The sequence below is a fragment of the Pogona vitticeps genome, chromosome 4 (assembly GCF_051106095.1).
Source record: "Pogona vitticeps strain Pit_001003342236 chromosome 4, PviZW2.1, whole genome shotgun sequence".
Lineage (NCBI taxonomy): Eukaryota > Metazoa > Chordata > Lepidosauria > Squamata > Agamidae > Pogona > Pogona vitticeps.
Genome location: NC_135786.1, coordinates 117,694,348 through 117,721,140, shown reverse-complemented (window position 1 = coordinate 117,721,140; position 26,793 = coordinate 117,694,348). Strand labels below are relative to the sequence as shown.

General features: G+C 42.3%; 1 protein-coding gene across 1 annotated transcript in view; it reads right to left on the bottom strand.

Annotated features, from left to right (window-relative positions):
- CEP350 (centrosomal protein 350) overlaps window positions 1-26,793 on the bottom strand; it is a 211,492-nt gene that overhangs the window by 71,911 nt on the left and 112,788 nt on the right. The window contains exons 20-24 of the mRNA XM_078392370.1: window positions 17,327-17,419; window positions 15,349-15,512; window positions 7,372-7,565; window positions 5,521-5,705; window positions 942-1,029 (exon numbers count right to left, since the gene is read on the bottom strand). Coding sequence (XP_078248496.1) covers window positions 942-1,029; window positions 5,521-5,705; window positions 7,372-7,565; window positions 15,349-15,512; window positions 17,327-17,419 — 724 coding nt within the window. The remainder of the gene's footprint in view (window positions 1-941; window positions 1,030-5,520; window positions 5,706-7,371; window positions 7,566-15,348; window positions 15,513-17,326; window positions 17,420-26,793) is intronic.

The window sequence follows — 26,793 nt, the reverse complement described above, 5'->3', positions numbered from 1 at the left end:
ATTTCGTCCCCTCTGGCCTCCCGGGGGGGGGGGGGCAGGGTGAGTCTCTAAAGCAGGGGTTTTAAACTCAATTTACCTGGGGGCCGCTAGAGACAGAGTCTGGGTGAGGCTGGGCCGCATCAGATTTTCCGCCAAGCGGAGCAAGAGCCCGAGGAAGCCGCCCACAGACAGGTGGGCCGGCTGGCAGGCTGCAGTTCTGGATGGAGGGTGCAAGAGGTGCTGTCCTGGGAGACAGCCGGTGAGCGAGGCAAGGCTTTTTTTTACTCTTGACAGCAGAGGATGTGTGGGCGCTTTGGGGGGGGCAGGCAAGGCAAATGGCCCCCAGACCGCATGTTTGAGACCCCTGCTCTAAAGGGTCCTGGAACACTCCATAGGACCCTTTAGAGACTCACCCTGCCCCCCTGGGGGGTCAGAGGGGGCAAAATCGCCACCTTCTGGGACTCTTTGGGGCTTGAGAAGCTTCAGAAGAGTCCCAGAAGGTGGTGATTTCACCCCCTCTGGCCCGGGGGGGGCAGGGTGAGTCTCTAAAGGGTCCTGGAACACCACCTAGGACCCTTTAGAGACTCACCCTGCCCCCCAGGGGTCAGAGGGAGTGAAATCACCACCTTCTGGGAGTCTTCTGAAGCTTCCCAAGCCTCAAAAGACTCCCAGAAGGTGGCGATTTCGCCCACGCTAGCCCTGTGTGGGGGTGGAGGGAGTGTTGCAAGGGTCCTGGAAGGCTCACTCAAACCTTTGCGATGCTCCCCCCCCACGGGGCCAGTGGGAGCAAAATCATGGCCTTTGCTCCATAAGACGCACACTTACCCCCCCCACTTACCCCCACGGTAATCAGCAGAATAACTGAAATTCTGCTAAACTACATCATCTTTTGATTATTCTGTGTCTTTTGTTACATAGGCAAAGTAACAACAGACAAAATCAAACTTAAAAATTATTTTTACTTTCTCCTGCTGCAGCTTCAGAAGTAGCCCACGTTGTTTTTTCCGGATAGGTGGCATTTTGTCATCCTCTCCTTTGTCTCGTAAATGCCTGAAAGAGTCAATAGGAAAAGCCTTCATTTTCTGTCATATGGGCAATGCAATTTTTCTTGGACTACAGTTGCCATTTTATATTCTTCTACTTATGCATTGATAAAATACTAACGTACATCCCTCTGCCATGCCTAACTACAATGTTAACAATGTAAAAAGAAACCAGAATCTTTTTTCATCAGCTGGGGAAAGTAAATCCAGGAATAACTAACATATGAAGTCACACAGTTGGTTACTTTTTAAGATCTTCATTGTATCATTAAGTAGCAGTTTAGACTGCAAAATTTATTCTGAATTTAGAGTTTAAAAATAAGGGTTGAAACGTTTACTTTAAAGATACAAGAGCAACAATACATGGTCATGCATGATTACAACTTGCCTATCCTCATACAAGGATCCTCTGGAAGCAAAATGTTATGTCTGTTATAACTTGTTCTGACCGATTAATATTGAATAATTTAATATTCAGTAGTAATTTAGATAGTTCTTACGTGTATTGGCTCTAGAAAAATATATGTGGATATCTTACTGCATCCCGTATTAAACCTTGAGTTAGTCCAGTGGTTCTTAACCTTTGTTACTCAGGTGTCTTTGAACTGCAACTCCCAGAAAACTCAGCCAGCAGAACTGATGGTGAAGGTCCAAAAACATCTGAGTTACAAAGGTTAAGAACCAGTGAGTTAGTCAACCCCTGTAAAGGTAGTCCCAGACCCTAACATACCACTCATACTTTCCCATCCTATATTTCTGCAATGCTGATTCATAACAACATATTTATGACTCCAAAACCATTGTCCTGAATTGAATTATGTATGTTTTGTTTATGTTTAGTACAGTCATTAAGGAGATCAAAGCCTCAGATTTTCTAAAGCAAAGATCATTAAATGTTTATTCTTGAAGACTGTTCTACTCTGTTTCCCAAAAATAAGATGTACCATATTTTTCGCTCCATAAGACGTACTTCCCCCCCAAATAGCGGGGGAGAAATTATGTGCGTCTTATGGAGCGAATACAGTAAAAAAAGGGTTCAACTACCACCACCCAGAAGCCTCCCACTGCCATGCTGGGAGGCCTCTGAACTGGCACCAGAGACTGCTTGCTATTTGGACCTCACCATTCTGCACTGCTGGCTTTCCAGGATCTGCTTCCTGGAGCCCACCTGGAAAACCAGCAAGGCCAACAGGCCTATGGCAGCAGGCAGTGAAAACAGCCAAGGACCAAAGGGGAAAGAGTGATTCTAGAAAGACCAGGGGAAACCACAAACACATTCCCCCACTTAGGCAGTTGATTTTCTCACATTTGGGGAAATCACAGGAGTCAGCACATCCAAAGTGCAATAGATGAGCACTTTGATGATCATGGTATCTCCCCTGCCAGGTATGAGTTGGAATGGCCCCTGAACCTCCTGCCCCTTTCTGTGCCCTGTCCCCCAAAGGCATGGTGACCCCCCCGGCTGTACCTCCTGATCAGAACAGGGCTGCACAGCCCCAGTCCCGAAAGAGGCCAAAAGAGCTACTCAGTGTTTTGGGGTGCCCCACAGGACCCCCATCAGGGGCTGGATGTTCCTCCCACAAATCTCCAGTGCACAGATATTAGCATACCTAATATGCGGGGAAGGCAGGGAAAGTGGGGAAATTCAAACTTTCAGTTAGTGAAGAGGCTGTTTGTCAGCTTCCTTGCTAGTCCAAGCAGTTAGAGAGCTGGGAGAGAGACCTGGGACTGCCTGGTATTGTTGTTTTAAAATGTAAAATTTAGTTTAGAAGCTGTTTGTTTGGGGTTAGTGCTTGGGTGAAAAGGTGCTCCGTTTGAGTTGAAACCTGCTTGTGTAGAAACATGCATACCAGTACTTGCTTTAAAAGCTGCCTGGGAAGCCGTTCAGACCAGCGCCGATCAACTGTTAGGTGGGGAGAGGGGAGGGGAAAGGAGCAAGAGCAGGAGCAGAGAAGAGCACAAAATGGCTGCCGTCCGCCTACTGGCTTTTAGCTGTTTGGGGCTCTTTTTTTGGCTGTTCTGGGGTCTACCAAGGAACTGTGAAGAGCCAGGCTCAGTCTACAGTACCTGGTAAGTGACTTTCTTTTAAGTTTTTTAAAGTTTCTGACCTTTTCCCCCACATAAAATGCATTAATTAATTTTCAATGCATTTCTATGGGAAATTTGGATTCAACTTGCAAACTTTTCAACTAGTTCTGGGCATCTAATAGAGAATGTATTTCCAAAGGGTGTTGCAGCAAGGAAACTAACTGTGCCTCGTGATTTCTAACTGGATTAAAGTACCTGCTTCCTGATTTCAGCTACTATAGTTTGTATTCAGTTTTTTGGCTCACCAAGAACATTGTTCATGGCTTTGTGTGGCCTAACCGGTTGTGCCTTGCATGCTATAAATGTTCAATTATGTCAGAAAATGGAGATTTGGTCTTATGCTGAGCATGTGCTACTGCTGGTGAATGGGATCAGATTAAGCTTTGTGTTGCTGTTCTTTTGCATAACCTAAAGTGAATAAGGAAAACCAGCTATTAAATAGTTTAATTCCACTATTTATCCTCCACACAACTAAATGCAGTGCCAAATCAGACAAACCATTTCTAACTTAATATAGGCTTGAGCTGTAGCTGGGCAGAGTTGCACAACAATCTCATCTGTCACTGAGACATTTCTATAAGCATGGGGAGGAGGTGGATGAAAGGAAATGTAAAATATAGGTAGAGTGGTATAGGTCTTATCACTGGCTGATAATGGTCTATATGTACTTGAATTAAATTTATGGTACACAAATTTATGGTACATAAACTAGAGTACACAAAGCCTTAAGTCTCTCCACTTGTTAATGACAGTGGTAATGGTTCTTAATGCCACTGCTGACTGCTGTTCACTTTACATGGTTTAAATGTTATTCTGTTATAGTTTATTAAATGTTTTATTACACTATTTGGTTCAGAATATATTTTCCCTGTTTTCTTCCTCTAAAATTATGTACGTCTTAAGGTCAGGTGCGTCTTATGGAGCAAAAAATACGGTAACCTGAAAATAAGCCCCAATACAGTGGTGCCTCGCTTAACGATTGCCTCGTTTAGCGATGTTTTCGCTTAACAATGTTTTTTTTAAAGAATTCTATGCATCATTTAACGATGTTTCCTATGGGCGATTCTCACTTAGCGATTTCGGGACCATGCTTCACATAACAAATGCATTTTTAGGTCCCCTGTTTCGCTTAACGATCTCCGTTTTTTCAATTTTAAAAGTGTCTTAAAATGTTCAAAAATGTTTTAAATGCTTGAAATCGTTAGTGCACCTTCTAAAACGTGTGCAAACTTAATTTGGCTTTGATCTGACTTTTCGTTAACTTGTGGTGAATTTTTTTCTCCCCCATAGGAAAGCATTGAAACCAACTTTTGACAGCTGTCAAAAGTTGGGCTCAATGCATTTTAATGGGGGAGGATAAAATTCACAAAAAATTAACGAAGACTCAGAACAAAGCCAAACTAAGTTTGCACACGATTTAGAAGGTGCTCTAACGAACCCAAGCATCTAAAACAGTTGCTGACTTTTCGTTAATTTTTTGTGAATTTTTTTCTCCCCCATAGGAAAGCACGGAGCTGTCAAATTTGACAGCTGTCAAAAGTTGGTGGGGGAAAAAAATTCAGCAAAAATTAACGAAAAGTCAGATCAAAGCCAAATTAAGTTTGCACCCGTTTTAGAAGGTGCACTAACGATTCCAAGCATTTAAAACAGTTTTTGAACCTTTTAAGACACACTTAAATTTGCAAAAATGGACATCGCAAAACCATTGAAATACATTGAATAGGCTTCAATGCATTCTAATGGAGGAAACATTGTATCGCTTAACAATGTTTTCTATGGGTTTTTTCGCTTAAGGACCGCAATCCGTGCCTATTGGAACGGATTAACTGGTTTCAATGCATCTCTATGGGAAAATGCGTTTCGCTTAACGATGTTTTCCCATAGCGATGGGTTTTTTGGAACCAATTAACATCGTTAAGCGAGGCACCACTGTATTGCTTAGTGTAGTAAGTCACATTAGAGTAGGCCCACTGAATCAGTGAGGATCTGGTGAATCAACTCCTCTGTAGGTTCTGTTGATTCCAATGGGTCTACATACAGAGGAATTGAGTCTTACGTACAGAGGAGTAAGAGGGCGTATTACATTAAGCAACAGGATTCCAGGTATTAAGTTACCTGAAGAATCATCTCCAAGAGATAAGATGAGGAAAGAGTCTTTACCTTTCATAAATGCATAGGAGGACAGCAATGTAATAAAATTTATACAAAGCAAATTAAGTAATCCTTTCCTTATAACCAGAACAAATACATTTAAAACCAAATTTCAGACAAATCTATCTCTCAAGGCATCCAAAACAAAAAGGAGTCTGGAAGCATAGCACACAGAATTGAAAGACAAAGTAAATATAAATCCCCAAATTATAATAGATATTCTAGGCAATAGACCATTATGTTTTCCAGGTTTCCTTACTTTTTCTGGTGCTCTAGCCATGCTAGCTCTGCCTTTGTCTTCTCTTTCAGTGCTTTTTCACGTAGTCGGAGCAGAGAGGATTGATGAGCTGCCCTCATTTCTTCTTCCTTCATGTACTGCCGCACCATTTCCATTGTAAACCTAGAAAAGCTGTCTTGCCCTCCTGAAAATGGCAGACTTAACTCCTATTTTGCCCCCACAAAACAAAAAGCATATAAAAATCATATACATTTTAGATTCCACAGAGCTCACAGTATCTTTGACAAGATTAAATTTTGTAATGCAAGTCTCATTACTAAAGAACATGCTACCACTTTTTAATTAAGCTAAACCAGCAAATAAAATTGAACATCTGTTGTAGAAAATTAAGTCCATTTCGTGATCATGCATATACTTTGAAAATGAGCAGTGTATTTCCTTCCTATAGGAGGGTGCACACTCTAAATACGTCATTTGTGCAAGAAGTCTAGAGCTGCATGCCCACTTTAGCCAGGGCAGGTCCAAGGACTTCAGAGGTATGCAGCTGTTGTGTGTGTGAGAAGGAAATCATTAGTAAGTGTTAGACTCCTCCTTTTAAGAAATTGTTTTGGGGGCTCTAGGAAAGCCTTCCTCCCAAGAAAAGGTAGAGGTCAGAAAGCTGAGGGTTCACAACTCTTATTATTATTTTATTTAATAATAATTTAATCCATTCAACCCAAGGATTCCATTGTTAGTATAAAAACCAAATGAACTGATGAATCACACAGAAGGATTCATCCAGTCCAGCACTGTGCTTCCCCTGGAGACTATCTAGATGTTTCTAAGAATGTCAGAAATAGGGCACTGAAAGCAATATGGCTCCTCATCAGTAGAGGGTGCCTCTAATTTGGAAACTTCCCTTACATCAGTGGTTACAGATAATTGTCAGACTGTGCTTCCCAAAGAGAGACTCTAGACAAAAGGACTCTGGACGCACAAGAGTGGTCAAAACTCAGTGCAGAGTCTAACTCAAGGAACAGACCACTGTCTTCAGGAAAATGAATGCACCGGTGAGTATGTATTGTGGAACTGCCCTTATATTCTTCCTGATAATTCATGTAATCCTGAAATTCTATGCAAATGTGGCCTTATGTGAATCCCAACACAATCTGTTGGGTTTATACAGTGGTGCCTCGCTTAATGAGCGTACCGTTTAACGAAGAATCCGCATAGCGACCCGTTTTTTGGGGTGGCTAATGTGATTGCATTGCAATGTTTAGATAGGCTAAACATCGCATTGCGATCATTTCTGCACCCGGTGGCCATTTTGGGAACAGCTGACCGGCGGTTCCAAAATGGCCGCTCGGTGCAGAAAATGGCCGCCCGCACCATTTTCGCGCCCTGCCCTCGCTTACCGAGGGCGCGAAAATGGCGACGCTATGGAGAAACTTCGCAAAACGGTGAGTTTAAGAGCCATAGGAACGCATTAAACTAAGTCTAATGCGTTTCTATGGGGTTTTCTGTTCCGTATAGCAATGTTTCCCCATAGCGATGGTTAATCTGGAACGGATTAACCTCGCTATGCGGGGCACCACTGTAAATGCTTTAGAATCACAGTGCTAATATGAATAGCAATATTTCTTTTTGGGATTCCTTGTGGATAATATTCATTTCCTAAACTAGAGATTTTATTGTACTGGCTTTTAAACTCTATATATTCACTTTAGAAATGACTGAGTTTGCAAATGTTTTATAGATGAACATGCTATACCATTGCAGGGCATGTGCATGCAGGTATGTGTGTAGTTTTAAATAAAACATCTCCAGTGACATTAACAATGATACTCTTTAGGACTACTAAACATGCATGGCTACAGAGTACTGAACACTTGCTTTAACTGGTGACAGAGCAGTCTTTCCAGGAGAAGCTTCCTCATCAGAATAATCTTGATGAACTCGCTTTTTCAAATTGATTCGACGGTGACTCTCAGAAGGTAGTAAGGACCGGAAGGACTTTTCTTCAATCTCATCCTCTGTCATAGATTCACCAAATTTCAGAGAATATTCTGTTGCAACAGAAGTAGAGTCTGAAGAGAAATGCAATAAACACATAAATAGAAATAGAAACAGATAATGAGAACCAAACAGCACTTCAATCAAGGATTTTCTGTATTTTTTTCAAGGGATGAAATTAGTGACTAATATATAATTATAATTATAGTTATAAAAATGTAATTATAAATATAAATAGGGTAAGTGTTCTTTATAAACTAACAAACAGGTTTTCTAAAAGACGGGAAAGCACGCAATATACACAAATTTATACTGGTTGTTCAAAACCACAGGTGTCCAAAAATGGGCGAAAATTATACTGAACTAGCAAAATCTCTGATCCTGTCATGAAATGAATAGATACATTGCATTGGTCCCTGGCAAATGGTATATAAATATATTTATGTCCTTTTAATAGTAGTCAGGGCACCAGAATCAGGGATGCGGGGGTAGGTGCTTCCAAAATGAAAACTGTTACATACAGCTATGACATCACCTGCCCATCACTGCTGAAGCTGTGTGTCATCTGCCAATGGCGTGACGGAGGGTGGGACATAAGGGGTGGAACTGTTGTATATAAGGGGAGTGAATGGTGTGAGTGATTCAGATAGGGCCAGATAGGGCTTTGAGATAGGGACGGTTAGCGCTGTGAGATAGGGATTGGAGATACTGTGAGATAAGAACTGTGCTATATAGTGAGGGTCTGTGAGATTGGGAGTGATTGTTATATTATTATAGTGATTGCTTTATTATTTATATTCAAGTGATTTACCATTCCTTTTTGTTTGTACACAATAAACCTAAGTTTTTATTTTGAAATCATACTTTGGCCTGAAGCTTCATTTGAAGGAATGGTTGCAGGCAGTGGTAACAAGAGTGATTGAGAGTGATGTAACGGCCCCTTTGTGAGGTATAAGGAGGCTGTTACAATAAAATTGGTGGCAGCGGTGGGATACGAGTATTCCAGTGAAGCCTTGGCAAAATCGTGCCCAGAGCAAGGGTCTTCAGTTAGGGTCATCTGAAGTGGAGAGCGTGGGTCACCTTCTAGGGCTTGGCTCAAGGGGAGCAAAGCCTAGTAGAGAGGCGCTGAAGCTTCAGAGTGAAAAACTGAGACAGGGGAGCTCTGTGGAGTCCATTTTGTGTGGGGAGAGTGGCCCAAAGCAAAGGCTGTGGTGTTTTGGCCAGCGTGTCCTGAGTTTAGGGAAACTCTGAGGGGACATAGCGAAGGCCAAGGGCAGTAAAGCTGAGGGATCTCCGTTTGTACAGCTAAACCTAGGTCAAAGTAGCTGTGTGAATTCAAGATTGGTGCCAGAGGCAGAATAATAAAGTAAACTTTGTTTGGCAAGAGGCCCAGCTTAAGGGGCAGAAGCATAGTTACAGTTGCTAGCTGACAGTGTGGGAGAAGGCTGCAACTTTATAACACAGACCAATAGCACAGGAAAAAAGTGAACTTTAAACCAAGTCTTGAAAGTTGATATACGAGCCTTTGGTGAAATAAAATGCCCTTAACCCGAAGTAGAAAAGATGAACTAAGACCATCTGAAATGGCAGCTAGTTCAGACGAAGAGATTAGTGGGGGAGGGGAAAGATTTTCCTCAGCTCAAGAGGAAAGGTCCTCTAGAGAAGATTTAACAGACCTCAGAAAATTTGAGTTAGCGCAAGCACATGAATACAGAATGAAACAGCTAGAGATGGAGGAAAAAAGGAGACAGCTAGAATTAGAGAAGGAGGAAAGAATGAAACAGCTAGAATTAGAAAAGATGGAAAAAGAGGAAAGAAGGAAACAGCTAGAGATGGAGGAAAGAATGAAACAAAGAGAACCTGAGATAGAGAAAGAGAGGATGGCTTTTGAAATCAGGAGAATGGAATTAATGAACCGGAACAATAACAATAATAGAAATTCCAACTCTGAAGAAGGGCAGTTGTCAAAAGCAGATCTAAAGAAATTCCCTACTTTTAAACAGGGAGACTGTCCAGAAGCATTTTTAACTCTTTTTGAAAGAGCGTGTGCTGATTTTTCAGAGAGTCAGACAAAATGATTATTCTGAGATCTCTAATTAGTGGAAGCCTTGCTGAGGTTTACACCGAGATGCCTATTGAAATGATTAAAGATTATTCTGAATTTAAAAAGTTGGTGTTTGCCAGGTATGGCATCAATGCAGAACATCTGAGGCAAAAGTTCAGAACACTAACCAAGAAACCTGATGAGTCTTAGAGTTAAGGGCCAATTTGGCTAAATATTTAGATAAATGGTTGGCGCAGAATTCAGCAATTTAAAAATATTATAGGATTGGAACAGTTTTATTCCCTTCTACATGGTGAAATTAAATATTTGGTCAAAGACAAGAAACCTCTAGATTTGAAACAGGCAGGGGAAATTGCAGATTTCATCTCACAAATCAGAAAGCCTATGTACTCTGAGGGAAAGAGTATGAGAAAAACATGGGAGGACTACAATAGATATCCCAAGGGACAAGTTAAAAGCCAGCAGAAAGTGGGCGGCCATTTTGTGGGAAAGCCTTCAGAACAGGGCCAAGCCAGAAGCTTCATTTGAGGGAATGGTTGGTGGCAGTGGAAACAAAGAGTGATTGAGTGTGACGTAACGGCCCCTTTGTGAGGTATAAGGTGTCTGTTACAATAAAATTGGTGGCAGCAGTGGGATTCGAACCCACGCCCCCGAAGAGACTGATTTTGGAGGGAAAAGAAAAAGGGGCTGGAAAGGGTCCATGGAGTGATAGAATTTGCTTCATTTGCCACGAAAAAGGCCATATTGCATCCCAATGTTATAGAGCAAAAGAAAATAAAGAAATTTTACCTCAGAAAATGAATTTAAACAAGACTAAATCTGTTTACTGTATTCAGAAGGGACAGATAACTCCCCCAAGGGAGGAGCCTGTTGTCATAGCAACGCCAACAGAGGTCTCTACAACAGATGAGTTTAATGAAGATAATATTCCTGTGGCTGAAATAAGACATTGTCTACTTATAAGAACTGATCCCCAATTATTTGAAGCAGCTGGTGATAATATAGGAATTTTAGAACACAACTATTTAGCATTAAGAGACACGTGCTCTCAGGTTACACTGTGTCACCCTGATATCATACCACAAAATCACATTATACCAAATTAAAGTATGACAATTAAAGGAATAGGGGAAGAAATAGTTGTTTTGCCTGTAGCAGAAGTGTTAGTTCGTTATAAGGGCTGGCAAGGAAATTGGCGCATAGGAATTTCCTCGCAACTGCCTTCAGCTGTACCTATTGGGACAGACCTCTCTGAGCATGTTAAGAAAGTGTTAATTCTTACACGTTCACAACAAGACCAAACTGAGGCAGCTGAAAAAGTTACTGACATTCAAGAGGGAAATGAAAATATACCACAAGCTGAGGCATTTTCACTTGAAATACCCCAAAGCAGTATATTTTCCCAGGAGCAGCAAGCAGATCCCACTTTAAAATGTTGTTTTGAGAAAGTGTCAAGCCTGGAATTATCCCCTGAAAGGTTCCTTATTAAGCAGGGTTTACTATATAGAGAAACACTGATGAACATTTCAAAAGGGGGACATGAGATTCAAAGCCAGTTGGTAGTGCCTGATAAATATCGCCAAATGATTTTAGGAAGGGGACATTCTGATATATTTGCTGCACATTTAGGGATAAATAAGACCAAGCAGAGAATAACTCAAAACTTCTATTGGCCAGAAATAGGAAAACAAATTAAAAATTTCTGTCAGAGATGTGATGTGTGCCAGAGACAGGGTAATAACCGTGACAGGACTAAGGCTAAGCTGTGACCATTACCCGTAATCTCTACACCTTTTAAATGCATTGGCGTGGACCGTTGCCTAAGGTCACAAAAAGGGGAAACAGATTTATTCTCACCATTGTAGACCATGCCACAAGATACCCTGAAGCGATTCCTTTGAATAACATTGAGACCCATACAGTGGCTGATGCACTTTTAAGCTATATCAGTAGAATGGGTTTTGCTTCAGAGATTATAACTGACTTAGGACCATCGTTTACTTCCAAACTTATGAAGAGACTGTGGCAGATTTGTGGTATTAAACATTTAGAAACTTCCCCATATCATCCGCAGAGTAATGGGTTAACAGAAAAATTTAATGGAACCCTTATGAGAATGATTAAAGCCTATTTAGAGGAAAACCCAAATAACTGGGACCAGAAATTGCAATTATTGCTATATGCCTACAGATCAGTCCCACAAAAAAGTACCGGGTTCAGTCCTTTTGAACTGCTATTCGGGAGAAAAGTGAAAGGACCACTTGATTTGATTAAGCAAAATTGGGAACAGATTGTAGAAGAAGATCCTCAAAATGTAGTCTCATACATAGACACATTAATGAACAACCTCAAAAGAAATTTAGAGTTGGCTGCTGAAAACCTGCAAGCCCAGAAAATTAAACAACAATTTTGGTATTATAAAAAGGCTAGGGAACGACAAGTTTAACCCTGGAGATGAGGTGCTGATGTTGAGGCCCATCAAGGGGAAAAAGCAAAGCAAAGCAAAGCAAAGCGTGCTGCTTATATACCGCCCCATAGCGCTTCAAGCACTCTCTGGGTGGTTTACAATTTAATTATGCAGGCTACACATTGCCCCCCCAGCAAGGTGGGTACTCATTTTACCAACCTCGGAAGGATAGACGGCTGAGTCAACCTTGAGCCGCTACCTGGGATTGAACCCCAGGTTGTGAGCACAGTTTTGGCTGTAGTACAGCGATTTAACCACTGCGCCACGAGGCTCTTGGGAACAAACTACAATTGAACTGGGCAGGACCTTACATGATCATTTCCAAAATGAGTGATCTTAATTACATTATTGAAGGAGATGAACACCTAGGCAGGAGGGTAGTTCATGTAAATGCCATCAAGCCATATTATAGAGAGGAAAAGAGAGTGCTTTTTGCAATGAAAGCAGCTGATAAAGAAGAACATGATTTGCCATACTGGGAAGGAAGGGGTGAAATAAAGTTCAACCCAGAGGAGGTGAAGATCAGCCCTGCACTCACCCTACAACAGCAGAGGGAACTAAAGATGTTGGTTACTAAGTATCAACAGGTCTTCTCAAGCAAGCCTGATTTAGCCAAGGGAGTGATGCATAGAATAGATACTGGAAATGCACCCCCGCAGGCAGTAACCCCATACAGAGTAACTGGACCTTATGTGAACAAGGTGCGCAAGGAGCTGGATGAGATGCTAAAAGAAAATATTATTGTGCCATCGTCTAGCCCTTGGTCAGCTCCAATAGTTTTGGTGGACAAACCGGATGGAAGCATTAGGTTCTGTGTGGATTACAGAAAATTAAATCTAGTAACCAAACCAGATGCTTACCCCATGCCCATACTTGACAACCTGATTGAAACCATTGGGGGTTGTCGATAAATTTCCTGTTTAGACTTGACTAAAGGGTTCTGGCAAATGCGGATAGACCCTAGAGATCAAGAAAAAAACTGCTTTTTGTAGCCCTTTCGGCTTATTTGAGTTTCATGTCCTCAGTTTTGGCCTTAGGAATTCCCCAGCTACATTCCAAAGGCTGATGGACAAAACTCTGCAAGGGCTCAGTGCATTTACAGTTGCCTACATTGACGATATAGGGATCTTTAGCAACACCTGGCAGGATCACCTGTCTCATCTAGAGTTAGTACTGCAACGGTTGAAAGCAGTGGGGTTAACAGTAAAAGCAAGTAAATGTCAGCTGGGTAGCCCCGAGATGAAATATTTGGGTCATATGGTAGGGGGAGGTGTAATCAAACCCCTAGAAGCAAAGGTAGAGGCAATACGTAATTGGCCTAGACCCAATACCAAGACAAAATTAGATCCTTTCTTGGTTTAGTGGGATACTATAGAAAATTTATCCCCAGGTTCAGCGAAATTGCAGCACCGTTGACCGAGCTGATGAGGAAAAGGAGTGATGACTGCATCCTATGGTCCAGTAACTGCGAGGAGGCGTTCGGGAAGCTGAAGGAGGCGTTAACCAGCCACCCTGTGTTGCGTGCTCCAGACTTTGATAGAGAGAGTTCATCATCTACACCGATGCATCCAACGCCGGGGTAGGAGCCGTGCTGTGCCAGTGTGATGACAACGGAGACCAGCATCCTGTGTCCTACCTGAGCAAGAAACTTCAGAAAGGCGAGAAACACCTGTCGACCATTGAGAAAGAATGTTGGGCCATCGTGTACTCAGTCCAGAAATTAAAACCTTACATCTGGGGGAGACACTTCATTCTGTGTACAGACCACTCACCTCTGATGTGGTTAAAGACTATGAAGGCCCAAAACAGCAAGCTAATGAGGTGGGCTTTAATTTTACAGGACTATGACTTCGAGGTTAAGGTAGTCAAAGGACTATGAACTGTGTTGCTGACGCCTTATCCCGAAGACCAGACGACGACAGATGAAAAAAACTGGACTCTTGAAATTAATAACTGTGTTTAATAAGTTATGAAAATATGTGGTTATTGGAATATTGATCTGTATATATATATGCAATTGATTATTTAAGTGTAAGTATATTTTGAATAATATAGTTATGTAAGAGTGTGCCTAATATGTTAATGGTAAGTGTTAAAATGTGGGGAAAATGTAATGTTTGATTTTGTTTCCAGTTGTTTTGGGTGAAAAGCACCTTAGCTTTCCCCCACAAAACAACTTTTAAAGGGGGGAGGTATTGTTACATACAGCTATGACATCACCTGCCCGTCACTGCTGAAGCTGTGTGTCATCTGCCAATGGCGTGACGGAGGGTGGGACATAATGGGTGGAGCTGTTGTATATAAGGGGAGTGAATGGTGTGAGTGATTCAGATAGGGCCAGATAGGGCCAGATAGGGATTTGAGATAGGGACGGTTAGGGCTGTGAGATAGGGAGATAGGGATTGGAAATACTCTGAGATAAGAACTGTGCTATATAGTGAGGGTCTGTGAGAGTGTGTGTGTGATTGTTATATTATTATAGTGATTGCTTTATTATTTATATTCAAGTGATTTACCATTCCTTTTTGTTTGTACACAATAAACCTAAATTTTTATTTTGAAATCATACTTTGGCCTGAAGCTTCATTTGAAGGAATGGTTGCTGGCAGTGGGAACAAGAGTGATTGAGTGACGTAACGGCTCCTTTGTGAGGTATAAGGATGCTGTTACAAAAACCTTTTCATCTTAAAAGGGATGCCAACAAACATATGTGGGCAGAGACTAAATGGAAATGTGATTAGGATTGGAGCAAAACCCAATAGCAGAATTTTGGGGGGATGGGGAATTATTACTGTATCATTCCTTCAACCATTTTGCTAACAGTAATTCATTTGCGCCATAAGATGTGCTAGAGCCAATGAAAAACAAAGTCTGCAGGTCTGTTCATGGCTCCACAAAGATTTCTTTCTTTGGAAATTCTAGAATTTGACAGAAAGGAGAAACTGCTTCTGGCATAATATTTATATGTAAATAATTGTCTGCATACTAGCATTTTTTTTCACAGCCAATAACTTAGGGCCAGCAGAAACAGAAACAGAAAGAGCAACTGGCACCCTGAATAATGAGTAGGACTGCAAATTCCCCAGCAGTTTAACATGCCAGAGAGATTAAGAAACAGAAAACATATACGGGTAATTAAAAATGACAGTTGTGTAGTAAAGATATGCATGCAACAGCCAGAAAAATGTTTCATCCATGTTTATATTCCTTCTGTATGACCCTGCCAGAAGAATTGATAGTTCAAGGCAGAAAACAAAAATAACTGAAGACTGGACTAGAATTCGGACTGAAACCTATGTACTTCAGGTAGCAACTGAATTCTGACCTCTTTCATCAGGAATGGATGGAATTCTATTACTCTGTAAGGAATCATTCACAGCCACAGGAACTTCATCCTCTATGGAGCTACTTGGTTTTTCACGATGTGAATATTTCTTTATTTCTTTTGAAGATGGAGCAGATGGACTTTCCTGACAACTGCTGCTGCTACTGATTAATAAAGATGCATAATAAAAGACAAGTGAATCTTGAACTAGGATTGCCAAAGTCACAACTTCACGAATCCTCAGAATAAGTTTAGAAATATACATAATTTTATTACTAACAATTTGCTAGCAAACATATGCATAACTGCTTTGCATGCTCTCTCCCCATCAAATGTTGCAATAAAACCCTGAATTCATATTTATATCACTGATTATCAGCTTCCACTCAATTTTCACAAAAATTTAAGAGGCTTGGTTGTGTATTGCTCTAAAATGTTGATACAAAAGCAGTAACAGGGACTTTTGCTAGCTTAATCAACTAGTGAATGATAGATAACCCATATGCTGCAGGCTGCAACATGTTTAAAAGTGTCCCTTGTCTTCAGTTCTAGAAATATACTTAAAACAGATACTGCATTAAGCTCTAGGATGACATCATACTGCCTTAGGGACTGTATTCAATCTTGAGATTTCAACCAAAAGAGAACATTAAAGTTGAATAATTTGGTGTGTAATCCATGGAGAAGTGATGTTTCAGCATGTGCACAGTTCCCATTTGCTCCTGGTAAACTGTGGCTGAAAATTCTACAGTGTGCAGTTTACCCAGCTGACAAGGCAGATCCAACTACTAAGTGAAGCAAAGTCTCAAGCTTTTGAGTACCATGAAAAAGCAAGTTACATCAGAATTATTAATTGTATTTTTACTGAAATGGAAGGAGAGAGGTGCATCTGGCATTTTCTACTTCAGGTGCAAAAAACACTATCCAGGAGGATGGAAGAGTTATTTGCTGCTAACCTTGAAAAACATTTCTGTCAGTCTTGCATAATTCCTTCTCCGTATATTTTCAATTAAAAATGGAAGACACAGCCAACAATTAAACACAGTAATAGAAAAAAAATGGTGTATGTTGTAAAGCAAATGTTTGCGCAGTACAATTCTATGTGGTGTGTAGTGGAGATGTAGAAGGTTGTCTGAACATTGTTGGACTAGGATTCCTAGAATTATATAGTGGTGCTATAGAATTACATCCTGACAGATATTTAAAAGTATAACCTCTTCATTTGACTCAGTCTCAAACTCCACAGAAAACATATAGTAATACCATTCTCACATATGTTGATAATGCTATTGTCTGCTTGCTTTCTGTTATGCCTTCCTATAAATAGCAGATCACCAATCTGAACCTACATCTTGCCTACAATTCTTTTAAAAAATCTCTTGGGAGTTGGGAAGTTCAATAACATCACATAATACTTCAGCATTTACACCAATTAACAAAGGGATATTCTAATATATTTGAAATAAGTCCAGAAAACCAAAGGCAGTCTCCATAACAAAGGAAAAAATTGTGTTCAAAGTCTCCTACTCCAAAATTTAGCAGATCCTGGGGAATAAACTGACATGTTCTGCAGTTTGTTTCTTTACAACAAACTGCAGAACATGAATATTCTAAACAAGCTTTCATTTTATAAAAAGTGAAGAAATAAGTAAACAAGAAATTATGTAAGTGAAAGAAAAGATGACATATTCTAATTAGTAAATTTAAAAACTGACATCTGCTGCATCAAAGTACAATCAACAATCTTTCTTCAATACTTGTACAGTTAATATTGACTATGAAGGTTCCCTCTAAGCTAGGTGCATGCACAAGTACACAGCTCTCTTTGTCCTCTATTCAGCAATCGTGTTTGGTTCCAGTGATGACAGAACCCTGTGCACAATGGGGTGGAGGCATGCGCGTGAGCAGGGGTGAGGTTGTGTGCGGGTGAGAAAGAGGTGGAAATTAAAAATTTGACTATATAAACCTTAGTTCTCACCTCTGATCACGTGCCTTTGATTTTGATGACTCTGAGTAACTATCAAATGAGAGTGAGTAATGGTCCTTTTCTTCTTTAAATGAGTCTGCTTTCCTAGTAGATAAAAGTAGGAAAATTTGAGTTACCTTGAAAACTGAAAGAGATGCTCCAGTTAACTGACCTAGGCCAATTTAAAAGAAAGACACTTCAATACTAAGATGGTTAAAATAAATAAATTAGAAAATCCAGTTAATCCATCAATGAGCAGAAAAGTATATGGTTGTTGTGGGTTTTTCGGGCTTCTTGACTGTGTTCTGAAGGTGGTTCTTCCTAATGTTTCGCCAGTCTCTGTGGCCGGCATCTTCAGAGGACAGCAAACTGTGCTCTGGGTAGGCTTGAGAGTGGAGTATTTATGGCTGTGACAAACCTCATCCTACATCAAAGACTCAGGGCACTTCATAAGCAAGATCAGCACCCTAAAACTCAACCCTGGGGATAGACTGGTCAGTTTTGATGTAGTATCCCTGTTCACTAAGGTACCGGTAAAGGACACCCTGATACTCATCCAGCAGATATTCCCAGAAGACATCAAGGCCCTCTTCCATCACTGCCTTACAACCAGCTATTTCCAGTGGGATAATGAATTCTACGAACAGACAGATCGAGTGGCCATGGGCAGCCCTCTCAGCCCGGTTATAGCAAATTTCTACATGGAGCATTTTGAAAAACCTGCCCTGGCTTCGGCACCCCTCGCACCCACAGTCTGGTTCCGATATGTGGATGACACCTTTACAATCTGGAGTCACGGTGAAGAAAAATTGGAAGAATTTCTCAAACATCTCAACAGCATCCACCCAAATATACAATTCACCTTGGAAAAAGAAACAGAGGGCCAACTCCCGTTCCTAGATGTCATGGTCCTACGCAAAACTGACCTCCGACTGGGACACAAGGTCTATAGAAAACCCACCCACACAGACAGGTACCTACACAAAAACTCCAACCACCACCCACGGCAAAAAAGAGGCCTAATCAAAACACTGGTAGATCGTGCAAATCGGAACTGTGAAGCTCAGTTTCTCAACACTGAACTCGACCACCTGAATTGGGCCCTACAGGCAAATGGCTACTCCAAAAATGAAATCACAAGAGCCATCAAACCAAGAAAACAACACTGAACTGAAGAAGAAAAACAGCCACCCACAAACAAAGTATTTCTGCCATACATCAAAGGGGTCACAGACCGCATGGGGAAACTTCTGGAAAAACACAACTTACAAACAGTATTCAAGCCCACCACAAAAATACAACAAATGTTACAGTCAGCAAAGGACAGAAGGGACCCCCTCACCACTGCAGGAGTATACCGGATACCTTGCAGTTGTGGCCAGGTATACATTGGAACCACAAAACGAAGCATCCACACCAGAATCAAAGAACATGAGAGACATTGCAGACTAAAACAACCAGAAAAATCTGCAGTAGCTGAACATGCCCTAAAACAAACTGGACATGAAAATTTTATTTCAAAATACTGAAACACTGGACAACACCAGCAATCATTACGTCAGACTGCACAGGGAAGCCATTGAAATCCACAAGCATCAACAAAACTTCAACCGGAAGGAGGAAAGTATGAAGCTCAACAAAACCTGGCTCCCAGCTCTCAAAAACACAGAGTGCAAAAGGTCAACAAACTCCACCCAGCCACAAGGTCAGGGGATTACTACACACAAAAGACCAGCTAATGACACCCATCAACCACAGGGACAGATAATCTCCCCTCCTTATCAAAACAATACACCCACAACAAAACACACTAATCAACCATCTCCTGATTAGGACAATAGCCTATCTCACAAACTAGCTTTCTCACAGCCATAAATACTCCACTCTCAAGCCTACCCAGAGCACAGTTTGCTGTCCTCTGAAGATGCTGGCCACAGAGACTGGCGAAACATTAAGAAGAACCACGTTCAGAACACGGCCAAGAAGCCCGAAAAACCCACAACAACCATTAGATCCCGGCCGTGAAAGCCTTCGCGAATACAGAAAAGTATATGTTTCTCTGTTTTATGCAAAAAGCAGCTTTCTGAACCGAAGCTAAGCCGGCTTGGCATCAGACAGACCCTGCGGAAAAGTAGGACAGGATTCTTATTTCTGCATTTATTTTAAATATTTTTACCTTGACTTTCTCTTTAAAAGGACCCAAGGCGGCTTACATCATTGAAAGACAGTATTTAAAACTGAAAACAGTGAGTATATAAAGGTAAACGTAAAGGTTCCCCTTGACATTTTAGTCAGTCCAGTTCGACTCTAGGGGGCGGTGCTCATCCCCGGTTCCAAGCCATAGAGCCAGCGTTTGTCCGAAGACAGTTTCCGTTGTCATGTGGCCAGCGTGGCTATACACAGAATGCTGTTTACCTTCCCACGGAGGTGGTACCTATTTATCTACTCGCATTTACATGCTTTCGAACTGCTAGGTTGGCGAGGAGCTGGGACAAAGCAACGGGAGCTCACTCTGTCACGTGGATTCGATCTTACGACTGCTGGTCTTCTGACCCTGCAGCACACAAAGGCTTCTGTGGATTAGCCCGCAGCGCCACCATGTCCCCTCAGTGAGTATATAACAGTGGTTTACATCATTAAAGTATAATATTTAAAGCCAGGAGTATAAAGAGGCAGGTTACATCATTAGAAGACAATATTAAAGTTAAAAACTGTTAAGTATACAAATATTAAAAATGAACAAACAAATACCACTCTGAGAAATGGAAAATACAAGTACTGTAGTACTAAAAACTCAGTCAAAGAAGTAATGCATAACAATCCAGCTAAAAAGCATATTCAGGTAGCCAGTCACAGAGGGAAGGCTTACCTCAAGAGAAAGGTCTTTGCCTGCTTGTGCAGGGACAGCAAAGATGGGACCATCTGACCTCCAATGGGAGGGAGTTCCAAAGTCTGGGAACAGCAACAGAGAAGGTCCTCTCCTCTGCCCCCATCAAACACACCTGCAAAGGTGGTGGGACTGAGATAAAGGTCTCTTCTAATGATCTTAATGCCAGAGCTGACCTTTGGGTAGATTGGGCAGCACAATCAATCAATCAATCAATCAATCAATCAATCAATCAATCAATCAATCAATCAATCAATCAAGAAAGAAAGAAAGAAAGAAAGAAAGAAAGAAAGAAAGAAAGAAAGAAAGAAAGAAAGAAAGAAAGAAAGAAAGAAAGAAAGGGAGATACAGTCTTTGAGATAGGTTGGATCCAGACCATGTAGGACTTTATAGGTTAAAACAAGCACTTTTGAACTGAATGGCAGCCAGTGGAGCATGTGCTCGATGTCCAAAGTTGGAGATGAGGGGAGGATTAGAAGTTGATTTAGATGAAAATCTAATATGATCTAAGGAAGAAAGGAGACATCCAGATAAAGAGTGACCTTTGCTGGATGAAATTGAAGATATGGAAAGTCTGACCTGAGAGCAGCCAATTCACTGGTTCTTCTCGCGGATGTAATGGCTACTAGGAAAAGAGTCTTCAGTGACAGAAGTTTGAAATCAGTTGTAGCCATAGGTTCAAAGGGAGGTCTGGTAAGAGCCTTGAGAACTGTTTGAAGTGACCATTGTGGAAGCAGAGGTTAGTGGGGAGGATGGATATTCTGAAGTCCTTTGAGGAATTTCTTTAGAGATGGGTGTGAAAAGAACCGTGCAGATTCTGAATCTGAAGGCTGATTGCAGCAATGTAGACCTTCAGAGTGGAGTGTGAAAGGCATTTACTGAAGAGGTGTAGGAGAAAGGTAAGTATTTTCAATGAGGCAGGTGATGCTGGAACCCCTGGGAGGTAGCATAAGTGAAAAACACCTTCCATTTGTACTTATAGAGAAGTTGGGTAGAAGGCTTCCTGGCTCTGTCAAGGACGGCTGCTATGGATGAAGGATTCTCCATGCCGTGAGTTTGAGAGACTCCAGGTCAGGGTGATAAATCTTGCTGTCGTTGTGAGTCAGCAGATTTGGAATGGAGGGGAGACGGAGAAGATCTGTTGACATCGATCTAAGGTGGGTGAACCACGGTTGTTGAGGCCACCAAGGGGTGAGGAGAATGGCATTGGACCTGTACTGATGGAGTCTGATGACTGTGTGCTGTATGAGTGGCAGTAGTGGGAATAGATGATTTCCCCAGTTTATCATGAAGACATCTCCCATGGAGCCTTCACCCTTGCCAGCTCAAGAGCAATATTGACGGCACTTGGAGTTGTCGCGAGAGGCAAATATGTTGATAGATGGGATCCCCCATCATTGACAAATCTGGTGAAAAACTGAATCGTTCAATGTCTACTCATGTGTTGTGGTGGTAAGACGACTGAGGTGGTCTGCCAAGAAGTTGCAGTGAGTGGCAACATGAACTGCAATTGGGAAGATGTGATGGAGGTCACACCACTCCCAGAAGTGGACTGCTAGGTATAGTAGTGATAGAGAGTGTGTGCCCTCTTGCTTGTTCACATAATATAAGGCCATCATGTTGTCCGTGGCAAGCTGTATGGCACGTCCTGTAACCAGTGGCTGGAAGGCACAAAAAGCTTTGATGATTGCTGACAGGTTTAATATAAACCTGAAGAGAATTGTTAATCCAGTTTTGTATGAACTGTACATTGTTTAAAGGTTGTCATTTCTGCTTCTTGGATATAGACTTCTTGTAGAATAACATTTTCCCCTGAAAAGTAAAATAATTCAGTTTTAGAAAGTTCAGGTATTTTGATACTGCTTCTTATAATCCAGCGGGCCCGTCTCTTCTTCTGTTTTCTCTCCAGTTCGCGCCACATCCACCAAGTCTGGTTCCCCCCACCTTGCTCTACTCCAAATTCAATTAGGAGCCATAAAACAGTAAAACCATTAATCAGTCCATCTTCATGTTAAATGAGTTAGTCCAGGCCCAAACTCCCACTTAACACATCCAATTGTAAATCCAACTTCAGCCAGGAGCAGTTTTAATTTATAATCCATTATTCCGCAGCTCACAGCAAGATCACTTGGGGGGAGGGGATTTCCCCCTTTTTGTCTATCAACACCCAAGATTCTCCCCAAGTGCCTCTGTTAAACACTCTCTTTAAAAACTCCATTCTTCTTAAAACTCTAGTATTATGTTATAATAGTCTATGCCATTGAGGGAGGACAGGGAGATGAGAAAGTAATCTCCGTTCATGTTTTAACTTTAGTTTCTCTTTCAAGTATGATGCAGTTAAGAATTGGCTGATGTTTCAGGGATACACTAACAAAACCATTTAGAAAACAGAGTTCTCTTTGATTTCAAGGAGAGATTGAGTAACAACTAATTTATCTCTTAATTAACCCAATTTAGCTGGCTTCTGTTCTCTCTCTTTTTCTGTTCTCTTTATTGCTCCTTTGCTGCTTTTGTTTATTTCTTCTCTGCTTTTAAGTCAGCAGCTTGAATTTGATCTGTGCTTGCTGATGCTAAATAAAAAAACAGTTACTCACAGTTCATGCAGTTCATGCGGTCAAACAAAAATCTTCTTCACACTTCCACTTTGGCAAACTTAGGCAGCTAATTCTCAAGCATCCAGGGCCAGATGCTTGAGAAAGGAAAACTTTCACAGAGACAGATTGGTGTCTGAATTTGAAGTTTCTCCAGTTCTCCTTTGCTGCAGGACCACTCTCCTGTAGATCTTGCCCCCCTTCCACTGCTGGGGGTGGTCTTTTGACCCAGAGTTTACACAGGGTTCCCCAGAGCCCTGGGAATTCCCTCTGCTTTCACTGCTGTTGCACTGCCCCCTGATATTTGCCATCCTGATGAAGCAGGACTAGAATGGGCCGAGGCCTGGCTGGAGTGTACATCAGCCATAGAGAGGCCAATACTTGGTGTTAGGCTACCTGTAGAGGCAGGAGCCTGAGCCGGAGGCAGAGGAGGATCGTCCCTCTCAGACAGAGAATCTCATACATCTCTGGATGATTCCTCTAAAATTGGTGACGGAGGCACCGGTTGAGGTTGCTCTAGTTGAGGATGCTTAGCAGGCTTCTTCGGCTTCTTATTTATTTTTATTTATTTTATTTATTTATTTTATTTATACCCCGCCTATCTGTTCAAAATGACCACTCTAGGTGGCTTCCAGACATATAAACACAAAAAATGTACATATAACAAAAAACCAATACATTGGTGCCCCGCATAGCAACAATAATCCGTTCTGGAAAAATCGTCGCTATACGGAATCGTCGCTATGCGGGGCAAAAAAGCCCATAGGAACGCATTAAAGCATGTTTAATACGTTCCTATGGGCAAAAACCTCACCGTTATCTGGAAATCCTCCATGCGGCCGCCATTTTCGCTGCCCGGTAAACCAGGAAAGGGTGCGAAAACACTGCGGGCGGCCATTTTCTTTACCCGGTGGCCATTTTGGAACTGCCGATCAGCTGTTAGAAAAAAACATCGCTATGCGAAAATCGGTAAGCAAAACTCTTACCGATCATCGCAAAGCGATGTTTTACCATCTAAAACATCGTTATGCGATCACTTTTGTGATCGCAAAAAACGCGTCGCTATGCGGATTCGTCGTTAAACGAATTGCTCGTTATGCGGGGCACCACTGTATACTATACACAATAACAATAAGCAGCCAACAATAAGCAGTAGACATATTTTCCAGATGGCAATATAACAAAAAATAGAGAAGAAAAGGTTAAGTGTTATCTGGAGGGAAAGCCTGCTTGAGCATCCAAGTTTTGAGATGGGTCTTAAAAATACCCAGCGACGGGGCCTCACAAATCTCTGGAGGAAGGCTGTTCCAGAGGCGAGGAGCCACTGCCGAGAAGGCCTGATTTCTTGTTTTTTCCTTATGGGCCTCCCTCGGCGTCAGGCTCCTTAGCCTCACCTCCTGACTCGATCGAGTGATACGGGTAGTTCTTGGTGGGAGTAGGCGTTCCGCCAAGTATCAAGGCCCTAAACCATTTAGGGCTTTGTACGTAAGCATCAACACTTTGAAGTCGATGCAGAACCGAATGGGCAGCCAATGCAGTGCGGCCAGAGTGGGTGAGATGTGTTGGTATTTTTTCACTCCATTAAGTAGTCTGGCATTCTGCACCACCTGGAGTTTCCGCAACAGCCTCAAAGGCAGCCCCATGCAGAGCGCATTACAGTGGTCTAATCTTGATATTACGAGTGCATGCACCAAGGTAGTGAGCGCCCCAACATCGAGATAGGACTGCAGCTGGCCTATCCACCGAAGGTGAAAAAAGGCGGTACGGACCACCGACGACACCTGAGTTTCCATAGTGAGCGCCGGGTCCAGATGGATCCCCAAGCTGTGGACCCCATTCCTGGCAGCAAGAGTCACCCCCCAAAAGAGAGGGAGTTTCCCAGACCCCCAACTGTGGGGGCGCCTACCCTCAGTACCTCCGTCTTGTCCGAGTTCAGCCTCAGCCCATTTTCCTGTATCCATTGCAGTACAGTCCCCAGGCAGCGCTGAAGGGACAGAACGGCATCTCCTGCGGTTGGTGAAAAGGAGATGTAAAGCTGAGTGTCATCAGTGTACTGGTGACACGATGTTCCACACCCCCTGATGACCCCACCCAGCGGCCTCATATAGATGTTAAACAGCATTGGGGAGATAATCGACCCCTGTGGAACCCCACAACTGAGACTCCACAGGGCCGAAACACTCTCCCCAAGCTGTACTCTCTCGGCGCGGTCCTCTTATATTTAGCCTTGCCCTTCCTCTTTATAGGTAATTTCTTGATGTGGCTCAACAAATATTTCAATGTCGATGTCGACTTGGACTTTGAGATCGATTTTGACTGGTCTTTCTGTCGAGGCAAAGGTGTTGTCAGGCTCAATACTGGACGAGGAACCTTGGTCCGTACCGCAGGAGGTGAGGTAGATTCCTTAGTAGTTGAAGGATGAAGAGACTTCTCCCAATGGTAAGATTGGAGCTGAAGTTTTAATGCTGGTTTTGTATGTTTTTTGCACTTTAGACAAGACTGAGTCTGGTGCTGCTCATCCAGGCAAAAAAGATAGCGATCGTGACCATCTGACAAGGGGTTTTTATTTGTGCAAAGCACACACCGCTTGAACAGCCCGGGGGTGCCATAAAAGGCGGCCGGGAGGGGAAGGGAACAGGAAAAGGGGAAATGAAAGTAATGGGAAAAAAGGGGGTGAGAGAACAGTAGGAAAATAAAGAAAAGTAACTCACGGGAGAATGTCAAATGAAAGGGAATTGTGCCGAAAAGGCAAGTGAGAAGTACGTGAAGTACCGATTGTAAGAAAAAGTTGCTCTAGCACATCGAAAGAGGTCTAACCAAAGCGGCAGCTAAAAGGAACTGAGGGGACTTCAGGCGGGCAGAGCATGTGCTCCAGAAAGTCCCACTAATCACGTCTTTAAGCTCTAGAAACCTCCGAGAGGTCCTGCACAGGTGCAGTACAACCCAACTGTGTGCATTCACAGACACCACAAAGAAGAACCAACAGGGACACAGACCCCCTATCCAATTCCCAGAGTGGGTCATCCACCAAGGCAACCAAAGAAGTCACCATCCCATAACTAGGCCCAAAGCTAGACTGAAATGGATCTGGATAATCCAACTCATCTAGGACCCTCTGGACCTGAGAGGCCACAACCCGCTCTAGCATCTTCCCCAAGAATGGAGCATTAGATACTGGTTGGTAATTATTCAGTATTTTGAGATCCAAAGAGGGCTTTTTTAAACAATTGCCTTACTATTGCCTCCTTTAAGCATGATGGGATCCTACCTTGTTGCAAGGAGGCATTCACCACTCCTCCTACGCAATCAATAAGTTCCTTTCTCAAAGCTTATATGAACCAGGAAGGGCAAAGATCCAACAGGCACTTGGTAGCCCTCACCTCCCCAAGGATCCTGACCACATCATCAGGCTGCAGAAACTAAAACTCATCTATTAACACAGGGCAAGCAGGGGTCATAGTTACATTCACAGGACTTGAGTCAGCTACAGCATCCAAAACAGAGCAGATCTGAGCAATTTTATCTGTGAAGTGTTGTCCAAATTCTTCATAGTGAGTTAAAATGTTGTCTTCATTATCTTCCTGGGGGCCAGCATGTAATAGACCTTTGACCATTCAAAGTAGCTCCGGCGAGCAATTCTGTGCAGACGCAATGGTGTCAGACAAGAATGACTTCTTTGCTACTTCCACTGCCATGGAATAGGCAGTTCATTTGGCCCGTAGCTCTTTTTGATCAGATTCACTCCACATTTTCTACCATCCTTGCTCAAATCTACGACCCACTTGTTTCATCACCACCAGCTCCCTGATAAACCAGGTGGCCAGTTTGGCTCTACTTTGTGAGAGGAGATGTTTAGGAGCAATCATGTCACTTTCCTCATTCCAGAGATCAATCAGATATTCAACAGAGTAACCTGCCAAGGTGACAGGAAATTCCCCAAGGGCAACCAGGAAACCATTAGGATCCATTAACCTTCTGGAGTGCACTCCCATACTGCAAAG